This window comes from Aptenodytes patagonicus, chromosome 3, assembly GCF_965638725.1.
Source record: "Aptenodytes patagonicus chromosome 3, bAptPat1.pri.cur, whole genome shotgun sequence".
Classification (NCBI taxonomy): domain Eukaryota; kingdom Metazoa; phylum Chordata; class Aves; order Sphenisciformes; family Spheniscidae; genus Aptenodytes; species Aptenodytes patagonicus.
This window is the reverse complement of record NC_134951.1, coordinates 27,688,796-27,710,517: the sequence shown is the minus strand read 5'-3', so window position 1 is coordinate 27,710,517 and position 21,722 is coordinate 27,688,796. Positions and strand designations below refer to the sequence as shown.

The window sequence follows — 21,722 nt, the reverse complement described above, 5'->3', positions numbered from 1 at the left end:
TAATGAATGTAAATTAACAGTCATCATCTGAAGAGTTGCATAAAAAAAATCTGAATGTATTTAAGATTACTGTTCAAGTATTTTATTGTTTCTCCTAGCAAACTTGTAAGGATAAACATATCCCAAACTAAAAGAAAAATACTTCACAAAATTGCTTTCATGAATTTCCAAGAAATGTCTTAAAGAGCAAGTCTAGCAGAGGGCCACCAAGCTAGTAAAGGAGCTAGACATACCAAGAAACACATGACATACCAAGAGAGGCTGAAAGAGCTGGCCTTTTTCAGCCTGGAGAAGAGAAGGGGAAGGGGAGACCTTACTGCTGTCTACAACTGCCTGATCGAAGACACAGAGAAGACAGAGCCAGACCCTTCTTGGTGGTGCACTGCAGTGGGACAAGAGATGGGGACAAGAGGCAGCAAACACAAGTTGGAATTGGGGAAATCAGATTTTCTTTTTAATTTATTCATTTATTACCATGAGGGTGGACTGGACAAGTCCCTTGGATCACAGTGTTGAACTAGACAACCTTGAAAGGTCCCTTCTAATCTAAAATATTTTATGATTCTGTGAAATTTAATAGAAATACTGAGTCTAGATTATTGTATTTCCTGCTTCACTGCATTTAATCAGACAACTAAAGAAAATACTCCCAATATTTGAGATAGTAAGCATAACCAGCCCAATAATCGAAAAAAAAATAAAATGCTTCTTAAAAACCACAATGGAATCTGGCACAGTATAAATGCTCAACCTGGCAAAGGAAAATAGTGCTAACTTCTGGTTTACATTAACCTTCATTATTTTAGTAAGAAAACGCTATATGACAAGAATAATTAAATATTGCATGGCTGGTTTTCATTTGCTGGAAAAAAGTCTTTATAAAGCTTAAGGCTTTTTGATGACTATTCCGGGAAAGTGATCGAAGATATTGATGTAGACATTGAATGGATCAATTGTTTAATGAGACTTTCATTTTTGGGGAAAATGGAGTAATTTATCAACATGAATGTAAAATTTTAGGGTGAATATGTTTTTAAATGACATTTTATCTAAATGAGATTGCATGGCTTAAACTGCAAACACCAAAGTTAAGTGAGAGGAGGATGTTTCTGAAGGAATGCAATAATAGGAAAAAGAAGGCTGCAACAACTGCTTTGGACTTGGTACAAACAATTAAAACATAACAGCAAGACAACCCCTTCTTTTAATTCCTACCTCTAATCAAATAAATGGTATATAAAACTAGAATGCACTTCCATTTTTTCTAAATACTTCTTAGGAAGCAGAAGAGATAACAAGAAAAGAACGGGAATGTAAACAACATTCTTGATCAAGTAATAATCGTATCTTTAAAAATAAGAGATCTGTTACATTAAGAAACCAGAATGACTCAAGAAGGGAATGATTGGAAAGGTGATGGAAATATCACCTTGGACACTGACTTTGTTCCTCTGCAAGAGGAGCACACTGCAAACAGAAGCGACTCAGGTTCTCAGCACAACCATAATCTCCCTCAATTTTATCTTCTCACCATCTCTCAAGCCCCCCTCACTTCTGCTTTAGGAATAAAAACTGTAAACAGTTTAAAAAACAATCCCAGCAGGAATCACTTCCAAAGAATGCCATGTAAGTTGTTACTGATGGCATACTTGGTTATTAAACAAGGTTGAGAGAAGAAACAGAAAACTCAAACCAGCTTAATCTGAAGTACTGTGTTCTTTTTTTCGTACAAATGCAGAAAAGCGGGGAAAAAAAGAACATGCTTCTTACTTATTTTTCACATTGTTTTACCATTCTTAATGTGTTTGCTATCTAAAAAAAAAAATCTCCTTTTAGAAAAAATACTACATTATAACGGATGATTAATTTCTTTGGGCTTATTTCAGAATAACTTACAGTTTCCCTACACTTTGACAACATACAACTTACGAAATAAAGTCTTAATCTCGAACATTTAAATTTACATAAATTATAGATTTAGAAAGAATGTTAAAAATAAGTTCTTAACAGTTAATAATATTATAGTAAAAATAAAGTTCAAACCCCATTAAACGTTCTTTCTTCAAAGCCTGTATGATATATTTAACTAGCTGCTACAATATAAGAGAAATTGTGAAACCTTTTTTGGCAAAACTGTTAGAGTGATTGACTAGTAACCTTCTAGAATTCTACTTGTTTTAAAACCAAAATAAAATGACTGTTTAATCAATTACAACACAGAGTGCAGATACACTTGGGTCTGCACAGATACATCATGCCCCCACATACACACTTTTGCACTAGTTCACAATTCAGTACTTGAGAATGATCATTAAAGGCAGGAAAAATGCTTCATTTTACCTACTTGGTAGTTTTAGGAGCCCACAGTAATTTTCCATTGCCAAAGTCATTTCTGGACTGAAAATATTTAGTCCATGACCTGAATAATCTTTCCGTTAGGCGATAACATGCCTCTCCAGTTTATATACAAGCACAGATAGAAATAAAATATGCCACAAATAAATTAAAGGACATTTATACTTAAATAAGAAGCTAATTTATTCAGATGTTAATTGGTGAATCAATTTCTTGCATTTTCCATGCATACCAAAGTTTTTGCACACACTTCAAAAAGTAGTGGATGAAGGAGAAAACAACTCCTTACAGTATTTACTTTAAAAAAATATTTTTTCTAGTAGGCCTTCTTGTTCACAAAACCTATTTAGAGGGCCAATCATTTTCCAGATAAACAAAAGAAAGTTCACAAGCTTAAAGGGCCATTAAACTTACAGGAGCTGCAGGGAAGTTGGATGAAAGCTCATATGGTTCCTCTGAGATCCAATGGCCCAATTCCAAAGACCACAGAACCTAAAATAAATTAAGCGGTAAGTAGAACTCTTACAATTTCTAAAATAGCAAACTCTTTGAATGTGTAATTAGAAGTAACAGTGCAGTTGCAATATTGCGGTTTGATATTTCATTACCCAAACCAAATGATTCGCTGAAAAATCAAGCAATCAGAAAGATACAAATTTTACAACTGAAACAAACCATTAAAATACCAAAATCATATTTCTATGGATAGCTACATTAAATTTTAAAACCTTGTGAGGATATTAGAAAAAGTCAACTTTTTGCATCACAATATATAAAATTAGAGTAAAGATTTGAAAAGGGAAGTCATATCAGTTCTGTTCTCTTGGTTCAGTTAATCATTAAACTTCATGAGGTTCCTGCTGGCCCATTTCTCCAGCCTTGTCAAGGTCCCTCTGAATGGGAACACCCATCTGGTGTATCAAACACTCCTCACAGTTTTGTAACATCGGCAAACTTGCTGAGGGTGCACCCTTACCCATCGTCCAGATCATAAATGAAGATGTTAAACAATATTGGACCAGTATCAGCCCCTACTACTGACAGGGATTATGCAACTATTTTATATATGTAATGTGGATTATATACATCAGCCTGCAAAGAAGAAAAGCTCAGTTTCATTCTCTTCAGTATCCTTCTCTACGAACGTCACATTCTAGAGCATAAAAAAAGGTTGCTAACAATGCGGAGTACTGACTGCCTGGAAAATACACAATCATTTGTGTTCAACTGAGGTCTGAAATGCTGGATCAATATGATGCTTGGAGACTAGCAATCCTAACACTTTGGACTACTTTCAGGCTTCTGTTCGCATCAGAGCCATCACAAAATGGTTAACAGAAAAAAACCCTACTTGAAATGGTTATATTTTCAGTTTCTGAAATACACCATTTTTAATTTTTTTTTTTTTTTTTTGATAAAACTTTCCCAAAACTACTCCATCCAGCATTTTTCCTGGGTTGATTTTCTAAACCATTCTTCAAAACAATTTATCATTGTAAGCTGCAGCTGGTAGACTGTAATATTAAAAGCCTCACAAAGAGTGTTCACAGACTATCCCTCCAGCGGTAAAAGCGTCGTCTTTATGGGAAAATGGAAAAAGACTGAAGTTCCTACCATGGCTCTGCCCTTGAGTAGTATAAAGGGCTTTTTCCTACTGATTTCTAGATAGTCTAAATTCTGAAGCACATTCTGATGGAAGAGGAGTTAATTTTCCTCATTGGCTTCATCACTGTGAGCTGAGCCATAAAGCTTCTCGTACAGGTAAAAGACTGGTATGTTCTTTGCCAAGTTTGTCCACTGTCACACAATTCAACAGCTTTCCCCTTTACAGATCTTTGAGCTTTGCAACATGCTTCCTGTAGTTGCCATTTGGCACACCTTAAATACAAGTCACAAAAAGCATTGTTACCCACTAGTGAGAGACAGCACAATTCATACACGCAACCTTAAAAACCACAGCAACTCCCCAATACCCTGCTGCTCCTACAGCAACAGGTAGTTATTAAGTGAACAAGAAGTGTACATATACCCCCAAAATGGGATATATGGAATTTATTAGAAAGTAAATCCCCTTGTTTAGGATAATTCTACCTCTGGCAGTCACAATTTCCCTAAATAGTTCTCTAGCCATTTCAAATAGATGATGTCTGTTTCTTACTGTTAGCACAGCCATGCACCATTAAACTGTTGTCATTATTCACCTTAGAACAAGCTGAATTTCATCAGTGCGTGAAATTATTCCCATGCTTGATTCACAATTAACTGAAATATTCTGTATTTTTTTATTCTTTTGGAAGATGCCATACAAATCCATATATTATTAGTTTTAATTTAAGTTATAAAACTTTATCTCATAAAATTTGGGAAGCAGTGCTATGAGATGTTCCCGAGAAAAAAGTTGGCATAATAGATATCAAGCATGATAAAGTTATCCTTCACAGTGTTACAGCTCACTAACTAAACAAGATTCTAAGCTGAACAGATTGATTATAAACTAGTAATGTAAATCTTATAAAATGGCCTAATTGTATGTAGGAAAATAACTTTCTGTAAAGGGCTCTTTTGCCCCAAATCTGTTGCTACAAGAAGTAAATTGCAAACTGAATTTAGAAACTAATTTTGTTATCAAAAACAAGTTCTATAGTCTTTAGTCCAAAGTAGTTTATGCTTGACGACTTTCAGGGGAACCAGCAACCTCTTCTATGAACGGCTACAAAAGCTGGTGCTTTGCGTGATGTGGCAAGTGGTATTTTACTTGTGAGGGGAGGGGAGATGTCCAATTTTGCAGGCTATTGGAATTGAACAGTGATTTTTTTGTTGATAATGAAAAGCAACACATCTTCAAACTTATTGTTGAACTTTATTAAAAAAAATCCAAAGAATATTATGTTTACTTTTAGAAAACGCACAACCAAATATTTGAAAATGCAACAGCCGTACAAAAAAAGAAAATAATTTCTATAGATACTATATCATACCAAACCTAAAAATGAGCTAAGCACATTAATAAATCAATGACCTTTAAAAAAATACTCAAAACGTAATAATGCATTGCTGTGTTTAGCCAAGAAAAGTACAGTAACTTCTTAAAAACACACAGTTAAGACTGCAACTTAGGATTTTAAATTACAAATTTTAAGGTGGTACCTGTGAATATTTTTTACAGTTACTTCTTAAAATTTACAATAAGAATATTGAAATCTGTTAGCTTTATACTTATAGCTGTATATATTTATTGCAAATAAAAGAAACTTGTTAATCCAAGCCATTTCTCTTTTAATCACAGTATAAATCAACTTTAACCGAACCAAGGAAACTGTAACTTCTAATACAATTCTAAAAGACATGCTGCATGAAAATAATTTCTTTGCAAATAATTTTGAGCAGTAACAGATGTACCATGCTGTATAATGTGTACATCATGTCCTTATAGTACCAAAATGATGTTTGTACCAAGAGTAACTGGCAAACAACCCAAATAGATTAAAACATAAACCCAAAAGATTAGTTATGATTAAGTAATCCCATTTCATTTTCCAGGCCAATTTTACAGTAACAACCTCTATCAGTCCTTGTAGTATTTACAGAATTTTGTTTAGAAATGGATTTTGTTTATCTTAACAAAAGATGTATTAATGCTTGTCTATCATGGTTCTGGAATTGAGTACAAAGGCATCATGTCTACTTTCCTAGATAAAAAGAAGATAGATACAGAGTTCATGAACAGGTCCTGCAGTAAATAATTAGGTCACTGCTCACTAAAACATTCAGTTTTCATGAACACAAAGGCAAGAGCTCTCCATTCTAAGTCACTGAAAGTTTGCTTCTGACTTTGGCAGAGACAAATTTTCAGCTAGTATATTTTCATAGAAACACTAAAAAATATGCTTCAAATTCATGTAGGACAAAAACAAGTTATGATTTGCGATATTATTCTTGAGTAAACTACTTTTTTTTGTTAAGTTAGTAATATCTTCATATTCAACAGTTCCTTAGAATGTGGAAAAGGACTCAGAAACGCTGAAATACTTCAGAATATAAAAGTGTTTATATTGAGAAGAAAGAGCTATCTAGAAGTTTTCAAATGCGCAGGTACAAAAGATTTAGCTTAAAATGTAATGATAAAGCAGTACAGTATGGATCAAGCATGAATGCTGGATATAGGAATATCAAAGTTAGGAAAATACAGCTGACAACATTGAGATATTAAGAATGTATCAGATTCTAGTAGAATGCATTCTTGCTGGTCATGGAGGACCCAAGAAAGGAGGAAATAGGGAGGCAAGAGGAGAGTGGGAAAAGCATAGTTTTCCTTTGGCTTTGGGCTCTAGAATCAAGTTGATCAATCTTCTGTTACTGCATCCTCAAGTATGGACTGTTTTATCTAATTCAGTAGCAGGCAACCTGTATGGCATGGAGCTCCAGCAAGTGTCCTCCAGGTTATGCAGCTATAAGGTTAGCCTTGGTGCAAAGATCTCCTTTGCATATCTGTATCAGCTATGTTCTTTTATTCACACTATATAGGAAAATTTATGTCAAACATCAGGTTCTCAAGGGTCTGAAAACACACTGTTTGACTAGTCATTATTTAAGGCCTCTTACCCATCCAGCTAGCTCACTGAATGATCATATGGTATTTGTACTTAAATAACTCATCTTGAAATATGTAAAAGGAGTGCTATGAAGATTAAATGTCTAATGGTAAATTTGATATTTCTCTAACATCCATCTTTAAAAATATCATTTAAAGTTTTTCTCAGAAGAAGAAAAAAGTATTGCAGCCTAAATTATCTCTCCATGTTATAAGTCAAAAGGCAGAGGTAAATAATATTTCAGCTTCCTAAAACGTTGAGAAACATCTTCCAAAAGACAATCATCACTGCTCAAAATTAATACCTTGTTTAAAAGGTACTACTGTTTTCTCCAGACTGATTGATTATTTTAATTATCCAATTTGAAGTATTTTACCAATGAAAGTACTTATGGTAGGATTGACTACATTACAGAAAGGCATTTAAAGGATTCAGTATTGTAGCATTAATAAAAGGAAAAGATTATTTTGCTTAAATGAAATTCTCCTGACTAATTTTCTACAGAATTCTTCGTGATGGTTAAGTAAGACTTCAGCTTTCTCTTCTCTAGTTAAAGTATTCAGTTAATGAATTTGGGTAAAAAGATGGCAAAATTATGCCAGTGACACAATTAGAAATAAGACAATAATGCTCTTACGTGATAAGATGCATAGCTTTAACCAGATTAAGATTTTTTTTTTTTTTTAAAGTTCAAAGCAATATTTTCTTTCAGTGAAATAAAGGACTTAATTACTTGAGGGATTAGACATTTATGGACAAAGTTGTACCTGGTCTCAGTGAAAGATTTAAGCACAGTTCTAAGAAAATGAAAAATAGCAATATTCACAGATAAGCAGATACTATAAGATTGAACAAACTTGTGATTTGGAGAACTGAATTCTGAAGTTTTTCTCTAGTTCCTTCTCATGTGGCTTTCCTAGTAACTTTAGAAATTTTTCTAAATAGCAGCTCAATAAAATGAGCGAAGACAGCTTCAGCATTTGATCCAGTAATACTTACAGGAACAAACTAATCCTTGGAACAATTCCATTTAACTTATTGGTATTATATGAGGGATATGGATGATCCTGTGATGAGTCTAGAAGATAGACAGTAAGACAGCAGGAGAAAATTTGGCATTGCTACTAGTCAATACTGGTCTATGAAGAGCATGTGTTGATATTTTCACCATGGATTGGTTCATAGAAGCGCAGTGCATAAAATGGGCAATGAAATTCCAGGACAGCAATTGCCAGAATACCGATCGTCCAAATACTGCCTTATGTACAAAGATAGGAAACTATTTTAGTGGAGTTTTGTAGTAGTTATCTACATCTTTAGCTATTTTAGTAGTTATTTGAAGCTTTTTCTCAAGGAAATACACAGCTTTCATCTTTGTCGACCCTGTTATGAGAAAGTAACTTACAGCAAATATGTTGTTACTTGTTTAAAACTCCATACAAAGCCAAGTGTGGGACAGATATTTCAATGTATTTCATTCATAGACGCATAGAATCATGTAATAGTTGAGGCCAGAATGGACCTGTGGAGACTGTCTTGTTCAAACCCCCCGCTCAAATATGTTCCTTTTAATGCAGCCAAGGATGCTATTGGTCTTTTTTGCCAAAGGCACATTACTGGATCATTAAGGTGACCAAAGATGCAAACCCCTTTTTTCCAAGGGAAATTAATCGCCAAGAACTTCTGAAAACTCCAAAGTATACCACAACAGCTTCTTCAGATAACTACATGTATATCATGTAGGACAAGTTTCACACTGGTAAGTGCCAGACATCTTGAAAACAAAAAGGCAACAGGAGTTTATTTTGTTTTCAGCCCAACAACTAAATTTTAAAGTATTTATAAGAAAAAGGAAACCAAGAAATTTAAAGTTATTCTACAACCCTTTTCTGTATAAGATGAAGAGCTATTTCCATATAAATTCCAACAGCTATATTTTATAGCTCTGGAAACATGAGGAAAGCTGAAAAAATGTCATCTGCAATGTCAGATTGAGTGGTTAATCTCTATTATCACAGTGAGCAATTGAGGTAGTTTAAGCCCGGGCTGACAGGTAAGCTCCTCACCCGGTCACTACTCACTCCCCGCCCCAGCAGGATGGAGGAGAGAACTGGAAGGGTGAAAGCAAGGAAAAAAACCCACCTTGTGGGTTAAGATAAAGACAGTTAATAAGTGAAGGGAAAAAAAAAGTTAGAAAAACCCCAAATGATGTAAAAGTAATTATTCCCATCAGCAGATTGATACCCAGCCAGTCTCCAAGCAATGGCTGCTTTGGAAAAACCCCTCCCTGTTTTACAGCTGAGCATGATGTCATATGATATGGAAAAACTCTTTCATCAGTTGGGGTCAGCTGTCCCAGCTGAGTCCCCTCCCAACTTCCTGTGCACCCCCAGCCTACTTGCTGGGGGGCGCTGACTGAAAAACAGAGAACACCTTGACGCTGTGTAAGCACTGTTGAACAATAGCTAAAACGCTGGTGGGTTATCACCACCGTTTTGGTCACCAGTCCAAAACAAAACACCATACAGGCTACGATGAAGAAAATTAACTCCATCCCAGCTGGACCCAGTACAGCAATTCATTATTATCTTGTCTTTACAGTAACAGTCTGGTAACTTTATGTGGTAGTCCACAAGAAATTTTGAAGGTATACAGTGATTATTTGATCTGGATGTCTGGGAACCATTTCTATGAATTACAAAGTCTCCAAACTACTCATCTACAAATAGCTTTCCTTATTTTTTTTTTTTCTATTTTACAGTTTTCCCACTATGCAGCAAAATATCTAACAATTCCCCTTCATTTTTACAATGCTGAACACAATACATGTTTCGGAACACAGCAGTATACTAAATCAGTATATAAAAAATTCAATCTGAATAATGTGACTTGGCTAATGTTGAGCAGAAATGGTTTGTTTAGGCTTCAATCTGTCCAAAAATAATGCCTGTGACATGAGTTTCTCATCCGTGAGATAAGACTTCAGGCATTTCTAAAATACATACTGAGGTACAATACAGGAATACTTTGGTTAGATGAAGTACTGAAAGACTAAGTCATGGTAACAGAGCTTCACACAGGCAAGTTTCCTCTAATTGAGCTAACTCCAGGTAAGCCTGAATATCTGAATATTGCACCACTGTACATAGCATGGACACAAACATTGTTATATGGTTGATATTTCAGCTATACAAAATACTAACTTATTCTGTAGTAAAATTTAAAAATATTTCTTACCCATTCATAAGAAACAATCCAACACCCACGAGCAATTCCCAGCATAACATTCAAGGTACGACGAGGACTCCCTGTAACTACATGACTTGTTGTTTCACATACATCATCTGAGAACAAAAAGTCTCCAAGTTTATTCACCACCTGAATTACTATATTTTGTTTCCTAAAAAGAAGAAAAGGAAAAAAAACATACAATGTTGAATGGCTATGCAGAATTATAGAAGCATATACACACAACACAAATTAACTCAAATTCATCTCACTTCTTTCCTCCCTAATCATTTCTTATCCTTTTCTCACTGAGCCTCTACCCATTTGCTAGCTCTGAATTCATTAGCCTTCCCACAGAGTCCAAACAGACCCTTTTCTGTCATCACACAATCATATCTACTTGCACATCAAAGCTCTTTTGTTCCCAACATCTATCTTGTCTGTTTAAATAGAAGCTTTTGAGTCAGGAATTATCTAACATATTGTTTGTGTACAATGCCTAGTACAACAGAGCCTAATTCTTTGTTGCTTTTGTAGTACTATCAGAAAAGTATTACCAGGAAATGTAAACATTTAGACACAGCACTCTTAAGAGGTTTTCATTAGGAAGCACCAGATTTTCAGCATCTGAATAAAATGCTGTGTCTGAAAGTCCTAAAGTTCTGGCTTGCTACCTATACATATGAGCCAATATTTCAATTAAAAATTCTCTTATCCTTAAATACAATTATAATTAAATATAAAATCCAGAATTGCCACCTATAACTGGAATTCTAATTTGAGTTCTCTACATAGCTACACTGAAGCCCACAAATATATAATTGTAAGAACAGTGAAATCTTGGTATCACTAGAGAAAAGCTGTTGCATGAGAACAATTTACTGTTCTTATTAATGTTTATTATTATAAATCATTATTACAAATGATCATTAAATATCTGTAAATGAAAGCCCAGTTCCAGTGCCCTCTCTGCTCCCTCAGTTGACTTGGAAATGTCCACAGCATGCTACGCAAGATAAAACAGTTAAGCACAACCTTGAACACAGGCGCATCTATCACAATGGTGATCTTCTCAGGTATTGAAGTTAATCACTGACATAATGCAAGCACACTCAGAACATCCCCAGAAGTCTCTAGGGTTACTTTCATTCTCACTACATTTCACTCCACAGAAAGTAACTCGGTTAAAGCTCTCCAAATACCCCAGCTAAAGCAGACACTTCTTAGAGGAACTCTAACATAACCTGCAAAAAATTCTTCACAGAAAATGCAACAATCTATTTTTTTAAGAAGTTTCAAACAAATAAATGAATAGTAACAGCAAACAATGTAGCAAATTAACGTCACACAAGTCAAAAGGTGATATTTTATGTGGAGACACTTAAAAAAAGATAATTAAAAAAAAAAAAAAAATCAAACCACTGACTTAACTGCCTCACTCCAGACACTGGTTAGTATGAATTCTGGCCTTGGCTATATTGCCTTGAATGGTACTGGAATATTTACTATTCCCTTTTCATTTGATGAGTTTTAACTTGACATAGCCTACAAGGGAATGTTTTTGCAACACTGCAACCCACAGGGGCTGGCCCTGCCTAGACTCCATGCTCAGGGGATGCATTTCCATGCTCTACCTGAAGCTTTTCTTCTTTCTTGTGTCTACCTAAAATTCCTTACAATGTGAGGGAAAAGTCCTGTTGTCCAAGAATTGAATCTAAGATATCTTATAAATTACAGTGAAAACTCACTAGTTTATACTTCAGTCAGCTGCAAAAACTGACAGATGCAAATTTACAGCAAAATTTCACTGATCTGTGACAATCACAAAACTTGTGATTCAGAAAAACGTGTAGCTGCTGGCAGTGAATCAGCGAGCAGCATTTAATATAATCTCAAAACCCAATGCCATAAAACCACTGAACTCATGATCTTTAAATTTAAATTCTAATGAACCACTTTTGAGGCTGTAGCTACTGGGTAGTAGAATTGGCTTTTGGCCATTGAGTTGTACACTTTGGAGGACTGTTTTCTGTTCTTCAGTTCTTTCAGAAGCAGTCCTTTTCCCTTCACCCATTTACAGGTTGATGAATGCCTACAACTGTAGACAGCCAAAAGCACGATCTCAATGAAGAAGTTCTGAAGAAAAGCAATTGTTATCACCAGACATTTTTATTTAATGAAATAGTAATTGGCTAGTGGGAAAAATCAACATAAAAGCAACATTAAAGAAATAATATATTAATGACCTCTTTCAACAAAAGAACTTTTTCCGCAGCTCTGCCAGGATTTGTTCTCTTCTAGGCAGATCACTGCCTCTGTTTTCCACTACTCCTATCTGCACTGTAGCTATTATCTCTACCTCCCCCACAGTGATCCTGTATTGCATGACTTGCGAAGTGCATTTTACAGTCTTGGTGTTACTAGCATCCAGTCACATTAAATACAAGAAAAGTATTAATTCCATTTTATGTTTCTGACATATATTAGTATACTTGTTAATAGCTATTGACAACCATTTACAAAATGCTTCTAAAAGATAGCCACTAAGAGCTGTTTCTGAGTATTTGTATCTATGTAACTGTCAAGATATAATTACTTCAAACCTGAAACAGATTTATGGGTAGTAGAAATATCCTTAGTTTTGAAAAAGAATTAAAAAAACTGTAAGCAAGTGTAGTATAAAATATGGAACTGTGTTTTTGTTGGATGTTCTTTATGCTGTAAGACTTTTAAGAGAACGATAAGACCATGCCAGAAAATTATTAACTCTCCCCCAAAATATGCAGTGGCAGCTGCTTCTAATGTTTTGAAACTAAGTGGCTAAAAAGCCTACAACTGGTATTTCTTCAGCAACTATTTATATGAAAGAAAACATTTTGAACTGATGTTTCAGACTATGACTTTTTAAATAGAAAGAATTAAAATGTATGGGGGAAAAGCTAAGTCTTGGGCTGAAAGTCTGAACCATTTACTACATAAAATTCCTTTTTATGCTTCCTTCAGAAAAATTCAAAACTTGCTTAAGATTTTAGTTTCATTGCTCTGAAACCCTGTTGAGCTCACCTATGGAACAACTACTTCAGTCTGCACCACAGCAACACAAACATACACACACACTGTATATAGACACACATACATACATGTATATGTCGTTGCTAGCTAGAATACAGAATGAAATAAAGTATTTTAACATACAGCACATACAGCCCATATATGGCCATTTATGCCCCTATAGGCATAAAAAGATTATCAACATTCAAGTTTAAATGGTGTGCTGACTAAAGAGTCAAAATGTTTAATACTTACTCAGAAGACATACTCGTCATAACTAGTGTCCTTGTTGGCTAGAGATGTGAAAGAGACAAGAAAACATCAAAAATCTGAAAAGATTTCCCCTTTGAAAAAAACCTTAACTTAGAAACTGTTCCATTAAAAGGACTAAACTACTTCATAATTACAGTATCACCTGGCGAAGAGGCTGTACTAATTAACATATATACTAGAAATATTAAATTTTGAGGACAAGGAATGAAGGAAAACCCTTCATCATGTCTGGTATCAAAGCATCCAATACAGCAGAAGACAGGAATGCAAGTTTCCATTAGTAAAAACAAAAAGCAAAGGATTTCCAGCCTGGGATGCCACAGAAAAAAGCATAGTATTTGTCTTCTGCCTTTTCCTTCTGATCAGGTGGAAAGGAAAAAGCAGCTTACCTTCAACAAAGAAAACCTGTAGTTTAAAATTACTCCAGTTTCTTCCAAAAGAAAGGCAGAAACTGGCTGAGATGCTGCAGAAACAATTTACATATTTATTGTAAAGTATAATTTTAATAATTTTATTTTGATAGTGTAGCTTTTTTGAGGGGGCACAACTTCAGTGTTTTAAGTCCAGGTTTTTAAGTAAACATTCTTACACTCTTAAATCTTGTCTAGTGAAAAGCTGTCCGAGTAATATAACACACAAGGTATACTCAAAGAGTACAGCAATCAGACCAGCAATTCTGAGACACCTTAAAAAGCACCCTTCCTTCCCCTGCAATACCCTCCGTAGCTTATGTGCAAAGTAGGAGTGTTTGCCCCATACAGACTTTAAACAAGCTTTTTAAGAATTAGTATTATAGAAGTCAGAAGAGGAAGAAGTATCCTTTGCTCATTAGCAATGACCATAAAAGTCTCCATCATGTACAAAGGTAGGACAGAATATGAATTTTAGCAGTATCAGAGAAATACATAACTGAACATAACATGGTCATCACAAAATATATGTAAGAGGTTTTGAAAATCTTAGCTAAGAATTACTTGTAGCTACGTGAACATGCACAAGTATATTTACATAAACATTTTAGTTTTGTAGAAAAAGTAGATTGACTGACTTGTATACAATGATTTCAAACAACTCCTCCTAATTTTCAAAATCAATATATGATTTTCAAATTACTTCTCTAGGCAACTACTGCTCCATAAGAAATAATCATTCCCATTTCTGCCCCCCCAATCTATTACCACAACCACAAGCAGTAAGCTCCCAAAGTCTCTGCTAAAATTCAGTTTCCTTTGAGTAATGTATTGAGCTGAGACTACAAAAACATTTTGAATTGGATTACAGCTGGTAGCACAGGCCAAAAAGGACTCGAGGGCAACTCATTTTACCCAGTAATGAATCACAGAACAGAAGAGAGAACACACTCTTATGCAACTCCATCCGTCCTCTCTTATCAGTACAGAACTGGTCTCCATTAAGTGTTCAAGCAATTTGTCACATTTAAGAATGGAGTTCTTTGGAGTTATCTCTGTAGACTAATAGACTGTAGACTAATAGTGTGCACCATGACTGTTCATTATAGGAACAATCTTTGCATAAATAAAACACTATTTAGATACCATTGACAAGCTAGATATTAAAGATAACATAAGAAGTAGTCTTTTCAACATGCACATGGTAATTTCATTCTGTGGTTGGGTAAATTTGAAAAACATAAACCCCAGATACTATTCAAGTCTTCAGAAGCAATATAATGTAGCACATTCAATAATTTTTTAAATTCATGATAAACATGTACTCAGACAACATTATGTAAGCTATACAATACTTCAGAACTGAAAATATATACAATGTGAAAATGTAAAAACAATAATAGAATGGAATAAAACTTCAAATGAGGAAAGGATGAAACTTTTATATTGAAATATTTCTTTGAGAGAAATTCTATGCAGTATTTTTTGAAATATAAGTTTCCAAATTCTAACTTATTGCCAGCAATACTTACCAATGATGTCTTAGCCTACTGCTAGCCTGACAGTTGAAAAGAAAATATGCACTTATCTGTAATCAAAATTTGTTGTATTCTTAGCCAAAAGACTTTCTACTGCATTACTTTCAACTACAAATAAGCAGTCACATTTAATTGCTCTTGGAAGTTCCAAGAACTTCACAGCTTCAATTCCACATTTGTTTTATATGCAAAGAGTTTGAGCACAAATAATAACAATGCAACAATATATATTAAATATATCTACCATAACATTCATATAATTAGTATTAAATATTAAGTAATATAAACTCAAAATTTGAGTATATACACTCAAAAAACATCTAGTAAGACATTGAGTAAAGGTTCTTGTGGCAGAAGGATTGCAATATTAGGCACTCTACTGCACAGGTTAGGGCAGATGATTGAAATCGGACACGGGGCCACTTTATACAATAGTGAGGACATACCTCATACTGTCTTAATACACGTTGTTGGATTTGTGTAAACTCCTGAACATTAAAGGATCCTGGGATGTGACAGTCTGGGAAGGCACAAAACATGGCTTAAAAGCAAGGTTTTACTCTTCTCTGTCCAATCTTTCTGGGCTGAAAACCTCATCTATGTCAAATATGTATACTTCAGCATCGTCATGATGTTCTCCTTCAGTATCTGAAGTCAAGCCTCGCTGCCATCAGAATGAAGCTCTTTGGCTAAAAGTCTGGAGTTACATCCACACAAAAGAATTGCACTAGGTTCTTGGGGCCCTTGTATAGTACTAGCTCCAAAGCCAGATCCTGATGAGCCTGTTCAGAATGTGCAGAAAAATACCCTTCCTCACAACTTTTTATAAATGAAATGTCATGGAAGTATTACTAATCAGACCACTACTTTTGCCAAACGGGTTAAAAAAAAGCATTACTATAAACCAAGGCCAGAGCAGCTTGAGATCCTGCAGCTGCTTCTTCAGCTTCAGAGCAGAAATGTTTGTTAACAGTTCCTTAATACCTTATCTATAGGGAAGTGAAAATACTGGATCCACACAAATTGGGAAACCTGCAGTCTGTCCTGACATTACCCTGCAAAGTCAGCTTTTGAATTGTAGCTTTTATGCTACAACACATTGCATACAAGATGGTACAGTGAGTATTCTGGGCAAGTGTTCTGTCAGTGCTCTTTGAAGTGATTCAGACTCAGGAATGCAGAAGGATGCATACAAAAGGTAGAAACTGGAATAAATTTAACTTCTTCCAAACTATTATTTCATTTTCATTCAGAACTGCATATTTTTGCAAGTTAGAGGTCATTCGCTAAGCAGAAAACATGTTGTTTTATTGCTTCAGTAAGACAAGCAGTCCTCTTTAATTACAGTTACCAAGCAGAAAACTTAGCCAAACTATGTTTTAATTTTCAGTTGTACATTTTTCAAGTTAATTGCTTCCCCCCCCTTGCTATGCAATTTTTCTTCTATGCTCTTTGTGTCTGTTTTATTTTACGTGTTGCTTTTATTGCAAAAAATTTTTTTGAGTTAGCATTTTCTTTTCTGACCAGCAAAAAGACATCTGGTGAGCATCACTATGAGTTCTAATGCACATTTGTAGCAGGATTATTATTAATAAAACACTGGAAAAGGTGGTATTAAGTTAACTGGTCCTTTTATTTATCATTAATCTCTGAATCCTGAAGAGTTGCATATCTCTATTCTAAATCAGAACACACTTCTTTCTGAATTATTTTTTAGGTCTGGAATACAGGCTGTTATAAACGACATGCTTCAGCTTTCCTTTATATACTTCTTAGAAGCACAGTCGCATTAAGTATTTATTTAGAGTCTGCCAACAAGATTTTTTTAAGTCATCCGAAATATAAAACACGCATTTCAGTAGCTCAAAGGAAATAGTATTTGTAAATCTTCCCGGTACTTAAAAGACGACGTGATACTTCCTGTATGCTAACTGACCTACACCACAAAAAAGGCATCCAACCTCAAAATGTATTCTTTCTTTCTAAGTTTGAGCAGGTGTTTCTTGGAGCTGAAGGACAATAAGAGAAAAGTCCTGTTTTGTACAACCTGCTTTTCAAAAAGGTGAACTCAAATTTTGTTTCCTTAAGAATGTCATGAGTTGTTTTTCATAAGTGACAAATGAATTCAAATGTGACCATAAAATTTGTTTTTCCAGGCCAGTTCTCAAGAAAAAAGTGCATTCATGCTAAGAATTGACTCGATAGGAATAGTTTTACATTTATGACTGGTTAAATTCCAGCCTAAGTATATTAGATCTCATTTTGTCTTTGGGTCAAGAACCTAGGCCTGATATTTTTCAAGAAAGGATTTCAACCAATAAATACCACTTTTGAATGGTATATTACTTAGTCCAAATGCTCCTCTTATGCCTTAAATTTGACTGAAGTTCTGAAAGAAATAAGCTTCAGTGTACTCACAAACTCAGACGTATGCTGTGATGGAGGAAAAAAAGACCTTCAGGACTCAACAAGATACTTACCCTATGTGGTTTGGCCAATATACCAAGGATAAAGGGCTTTTTGGGGGGCAGGAGAGAGGCAGGGGAAAGTAGTGCATGCATGTGCAAATAAAGTGTAAGGAAGAGTACAAGACTATTCTGCTATCTGCTTTGTACTCTTCCAATCCCTTTTTTCCCTGGCTATTGTAGGTCCATCAGATGGTTCTGAAATTGGTTCAGAACTTGTATACTCACTTTTGATCTTTACAGCTGTATTTCAGAAGTAACAATCTTCAGTCCCACTAGTACATGAGCCAAAAAACAGAACCATGTGTAGCATGGGAATATTCAAGAGTCAGGTTAATTTCACTCTGCTTTTATCTAGGAAGGTTGTAATGAGGATCCAAAACTTTAAGGCCGTTTTTAGAAACATTCTATAAATTGTGCTACATTAATTTATTCTATTTAAGTAATTGTGGCTTATAGCTGAAAATAATTGGTAATTGTAATGAATGATTACAATTCAGTAGTTTTAAACAGCAATTATTCAAAGCTGTAATTTACTTTCTGGCTGGCCTTTCTCCTCTTATCAGTCCTTTGATACTGACATTTTTCCAGTTTCCTCTGGCCGCAAACTCAATTTTGACTGTAATTTTCTGACCAAATATAGTACCTCTGCTTTGGTCTTAGAAAGATGTGAAAAATACACCCATCCTAACTAAACCAATGCTACCATGAGGAAAGATGAAAAAACAAAGCAGGCTATAAGAAGACAGAAAAATAAGATGACATGACAGGTGCCTGAAGCTTTCCTTCACTGCCAAAGATGAGAAAAAAATGAGAAATCCTGTAATCACAGACATAGGAACCCCTAGAACTTCTGTTGGCAAGATTAAGGATGATGAATAGCTTCAGACTTTTCAGGCTAGCAGTGTCACAGTTTACAACTTACTGACATTTTCAGTTTTCCACATGCAACCATAATAGCTAACAACTATATTTAAAAAAAAAAAAATTCAACCATGTGGGATACAAAACTCTGCAGCAAGGGACAGCTTTCACAGCATTCTGCAACTTCAAAGGACAGGTTTCTCTGGCTGTGATCATTAGCAAAGCTAGAAACTGACTTTTTCTGGTAGGACAGACAAAGATTAAGGGGAGAGCAGATGCTACTTACCACCCCTTTGACTGCAACCAAAGATTTCCAAGTCAATCAACATGACATGAAAAAAGCCAATACGCACAGGCAGCAGTGATTCCCATTCTGATGGGAAGCCCAAGCCTTTCCAACAGGTACAAATTAGGGGTTGGCTTCCCGGTCAGCATCGCTCAGGAAAAGAAGCAGCCCAGTTCTCAACTTTCTTTTACTAGGAAAGTTTCACCTCTAGACCTGAGGAGACAGAGAGGGAGAGACTGCCAATGTGACAGAAGTGAATCTCAAGAAGTGGGATGCTAAAGGGAGGAGAAAGCTACTTTATAGTTTAGATTCTAACAGAAAATGAAAGCTCAGGTGAAGGAAGGACACTCCCTCACCCCAAAAAAGTCACAAGCCGGGAGGAAGAGGAACAAGGGCTATCATGGGGCAATACTATGTTATGGGGAAAACTCATACATGCAAGCAGAAACATTTTAAAGACCACACTAAGGCATAAATTAATTCTGTCATTAGCACCAAATAATGCCCAATGTATACTCACCTTCCCAAATGATCTGTGAGAAAGTCAGGCACAGTTAATTTTTTTCTGCTGAAATTTTAAACAACATGAACTTTTCCCCCCACTCCCCAGCTTCACCAAGGTTAACAAAAATAGTTTGTATCCTTCTTGTAAAGAATTTCAACAAAAAATTAAGCATAATGTAGGAGTGACTGTTTCATCTGTTCAGACATTAAAAACTGTTTATGCTTTCATAATGATCCAATGAAGTGAACCATTTCTTTGGACAGCTGACTTATGACCAACTAAAAGCACTTCATAAATCTTCAGCTGAGATACACTATGCCCTAACTGAGATAAAAACCAAGCCACGAGGGTAGCAGGCAACAGTAGAGTAGCTTCAGTGAAATTAATGGTTTAATTTTTAAGCCCTCATCAGCCATCCATTCAATTTTTGGTAATGATGGTTGCCACCTACCATGGAAGGTTCATTAGAAAAGATGTCTGCCTCAGCTACTTCATTGCAGACGTCAGTGGCTCAGTTAACACTGCTCGCAATGTGTCATACATTGGGAAGAAGCAACTGAGGCACAGAGAGACACACTTCCATTGCACAGGCTCTAGGGATGGAACCATTTTAAGAGGGAAAGAACCATTTTGCATCACCCCAACTGCTAAATACTGGGTTTGCACAATTATTAACACCGTGAGGTTAATTTGGATAGTTGAAGTCTTCTGGAGATTGCCAACTATGCAGCAATGTGTGGAATTTCAGGTGAACATACTCCTGAACACGTTTGCAGCCCAAAAAAGTCAAGCCTGGATTTATGTTAGGTTTCTGTTAAGATACAAGACTGTAAACTTCAGTAAATACCCTGCTGACAAGATTGTAACTGATGATAGTCAACAACCTGAGTTAAAGCTTTACTGCCCTCTAGACAATATGGTAAACAACTGAACAATACTTATTTCAGGCTTTGAGGTGCAACAGCAATATTATGAAGGGTAGAATAATTTAAAAAAACCCAACACTTTTTATTTTTAGGATCTTGAAGGATTATGAATTCATCATACATGCACACAGTTCTTTCAGAAAAGATTTTTGTAGTGAGTACTTATGATCAACAGCCACTGTTCTCAGCATTTCTGATTATACTAGTAGGAAGTAGTACATCTATTAAGCAGCAATATGGTGCAAAATCTTTTCCTATTTAGCTGATTGCATATTTATATTCCTGTTCCATGCAGACTTCTTTGTGAGCTCATAATTCAATTCTACAAAGATCACACCACTAATCCATAAAATGTTTAATTTCAATGTAGAAAAGAATGGTGGTATTTGTTAAATTATTTTAAAAAATTGTTAATGAAGACGTGTCAAATGCTGATGAAATGGAGTTTAGGAAGTAATTTGTTCAGATTGATTTTCAACAATTTTCAAGCGCTGTGAGGCGCAGTTCCATCAACGAAAGGATTTCCGGCCTATAGAGTCATGCCAGATACCAGTAGGTTTATGTAGGGCGTTCATTTTTCCAAGAGTTACATTTCCCAAAAAAAGAGGATCTAACCAGCAGTTGCTTTTCCTCCTGGTGGTTTCTGATGCCAAGAGGGAAAATAGTTTCAGTTTTACACTGATTCTTTGCCAAACCAGCTGCAGTCCAGTGGATTGTTTGGTTTTCCGGCATGACGGTTATGACCTCAGTGTTAAATGTAACAATGTACCCCAAAACTAGAAAAGAATTGTGATTTACCAGCAACGAGAGTTAAGTTACAGCATACATACAGATCTTCAGCAGTGAGGTATGTATGTTTCAAGCACGGGCTGTATGGTCTCACTTCTTACACAATGTTTATGCACTGTTCCCCTCATGCTCTGAGCCAGAAAGAGTTGCATCTGTTTCTTGCACCTAAGTCTCCCTTCCACCATCAAATGCAAGAATGCCATAGACTTTTAAATAAAAGGATGGAGATGATATAGATGTACTTTGAATAACTTGGGATTCTAGGATTTTATTCTTGGTGCTTATCCCTATCTACTGTTCACCATGGATAGCTCTCGAGCAATTTCCTACTTGCCTAAAAGTAATAATAAAAAATATGTTCTAACTTTACGTAAGACCTCATAAATAGTCTCTGGACCAAAAATCACCATACCTACCAATCTTCGGGGGGGGGGAGAAAC

General features: G+C 35.4%; 1 protein-coding gene across 1 annotated transcript in view; it reads right to left on the bottom strand.

Annotated features, from left to right (window-relative positions):
* MCPH1 (microcephalin 1) overlaps nt 1-21,722 on the bottom strand; it is a 142,447-nt gene that overhangs the window by 88,908 nt on the left and 31,817 nt on the right. The window contains exons 10-12 of the mRNA XM_076335437.1: nt 13,482-13,519; nt 10,185-10,347; nt 2,770-2,847 (exon numbers count right to left, since the gene is read on the bottom strand). Coding sequence (XP_076191552.1) covers nt 2,770-2,847; nt 10,185-10,347; nt 13,482-13,519 — 279 coding nt within the window. The remainder of the gene's footprint in view (nt 1-2,769; nt 2,848-10,184; nt 10,348-13,481; nt 13,520-21,722) is intronic.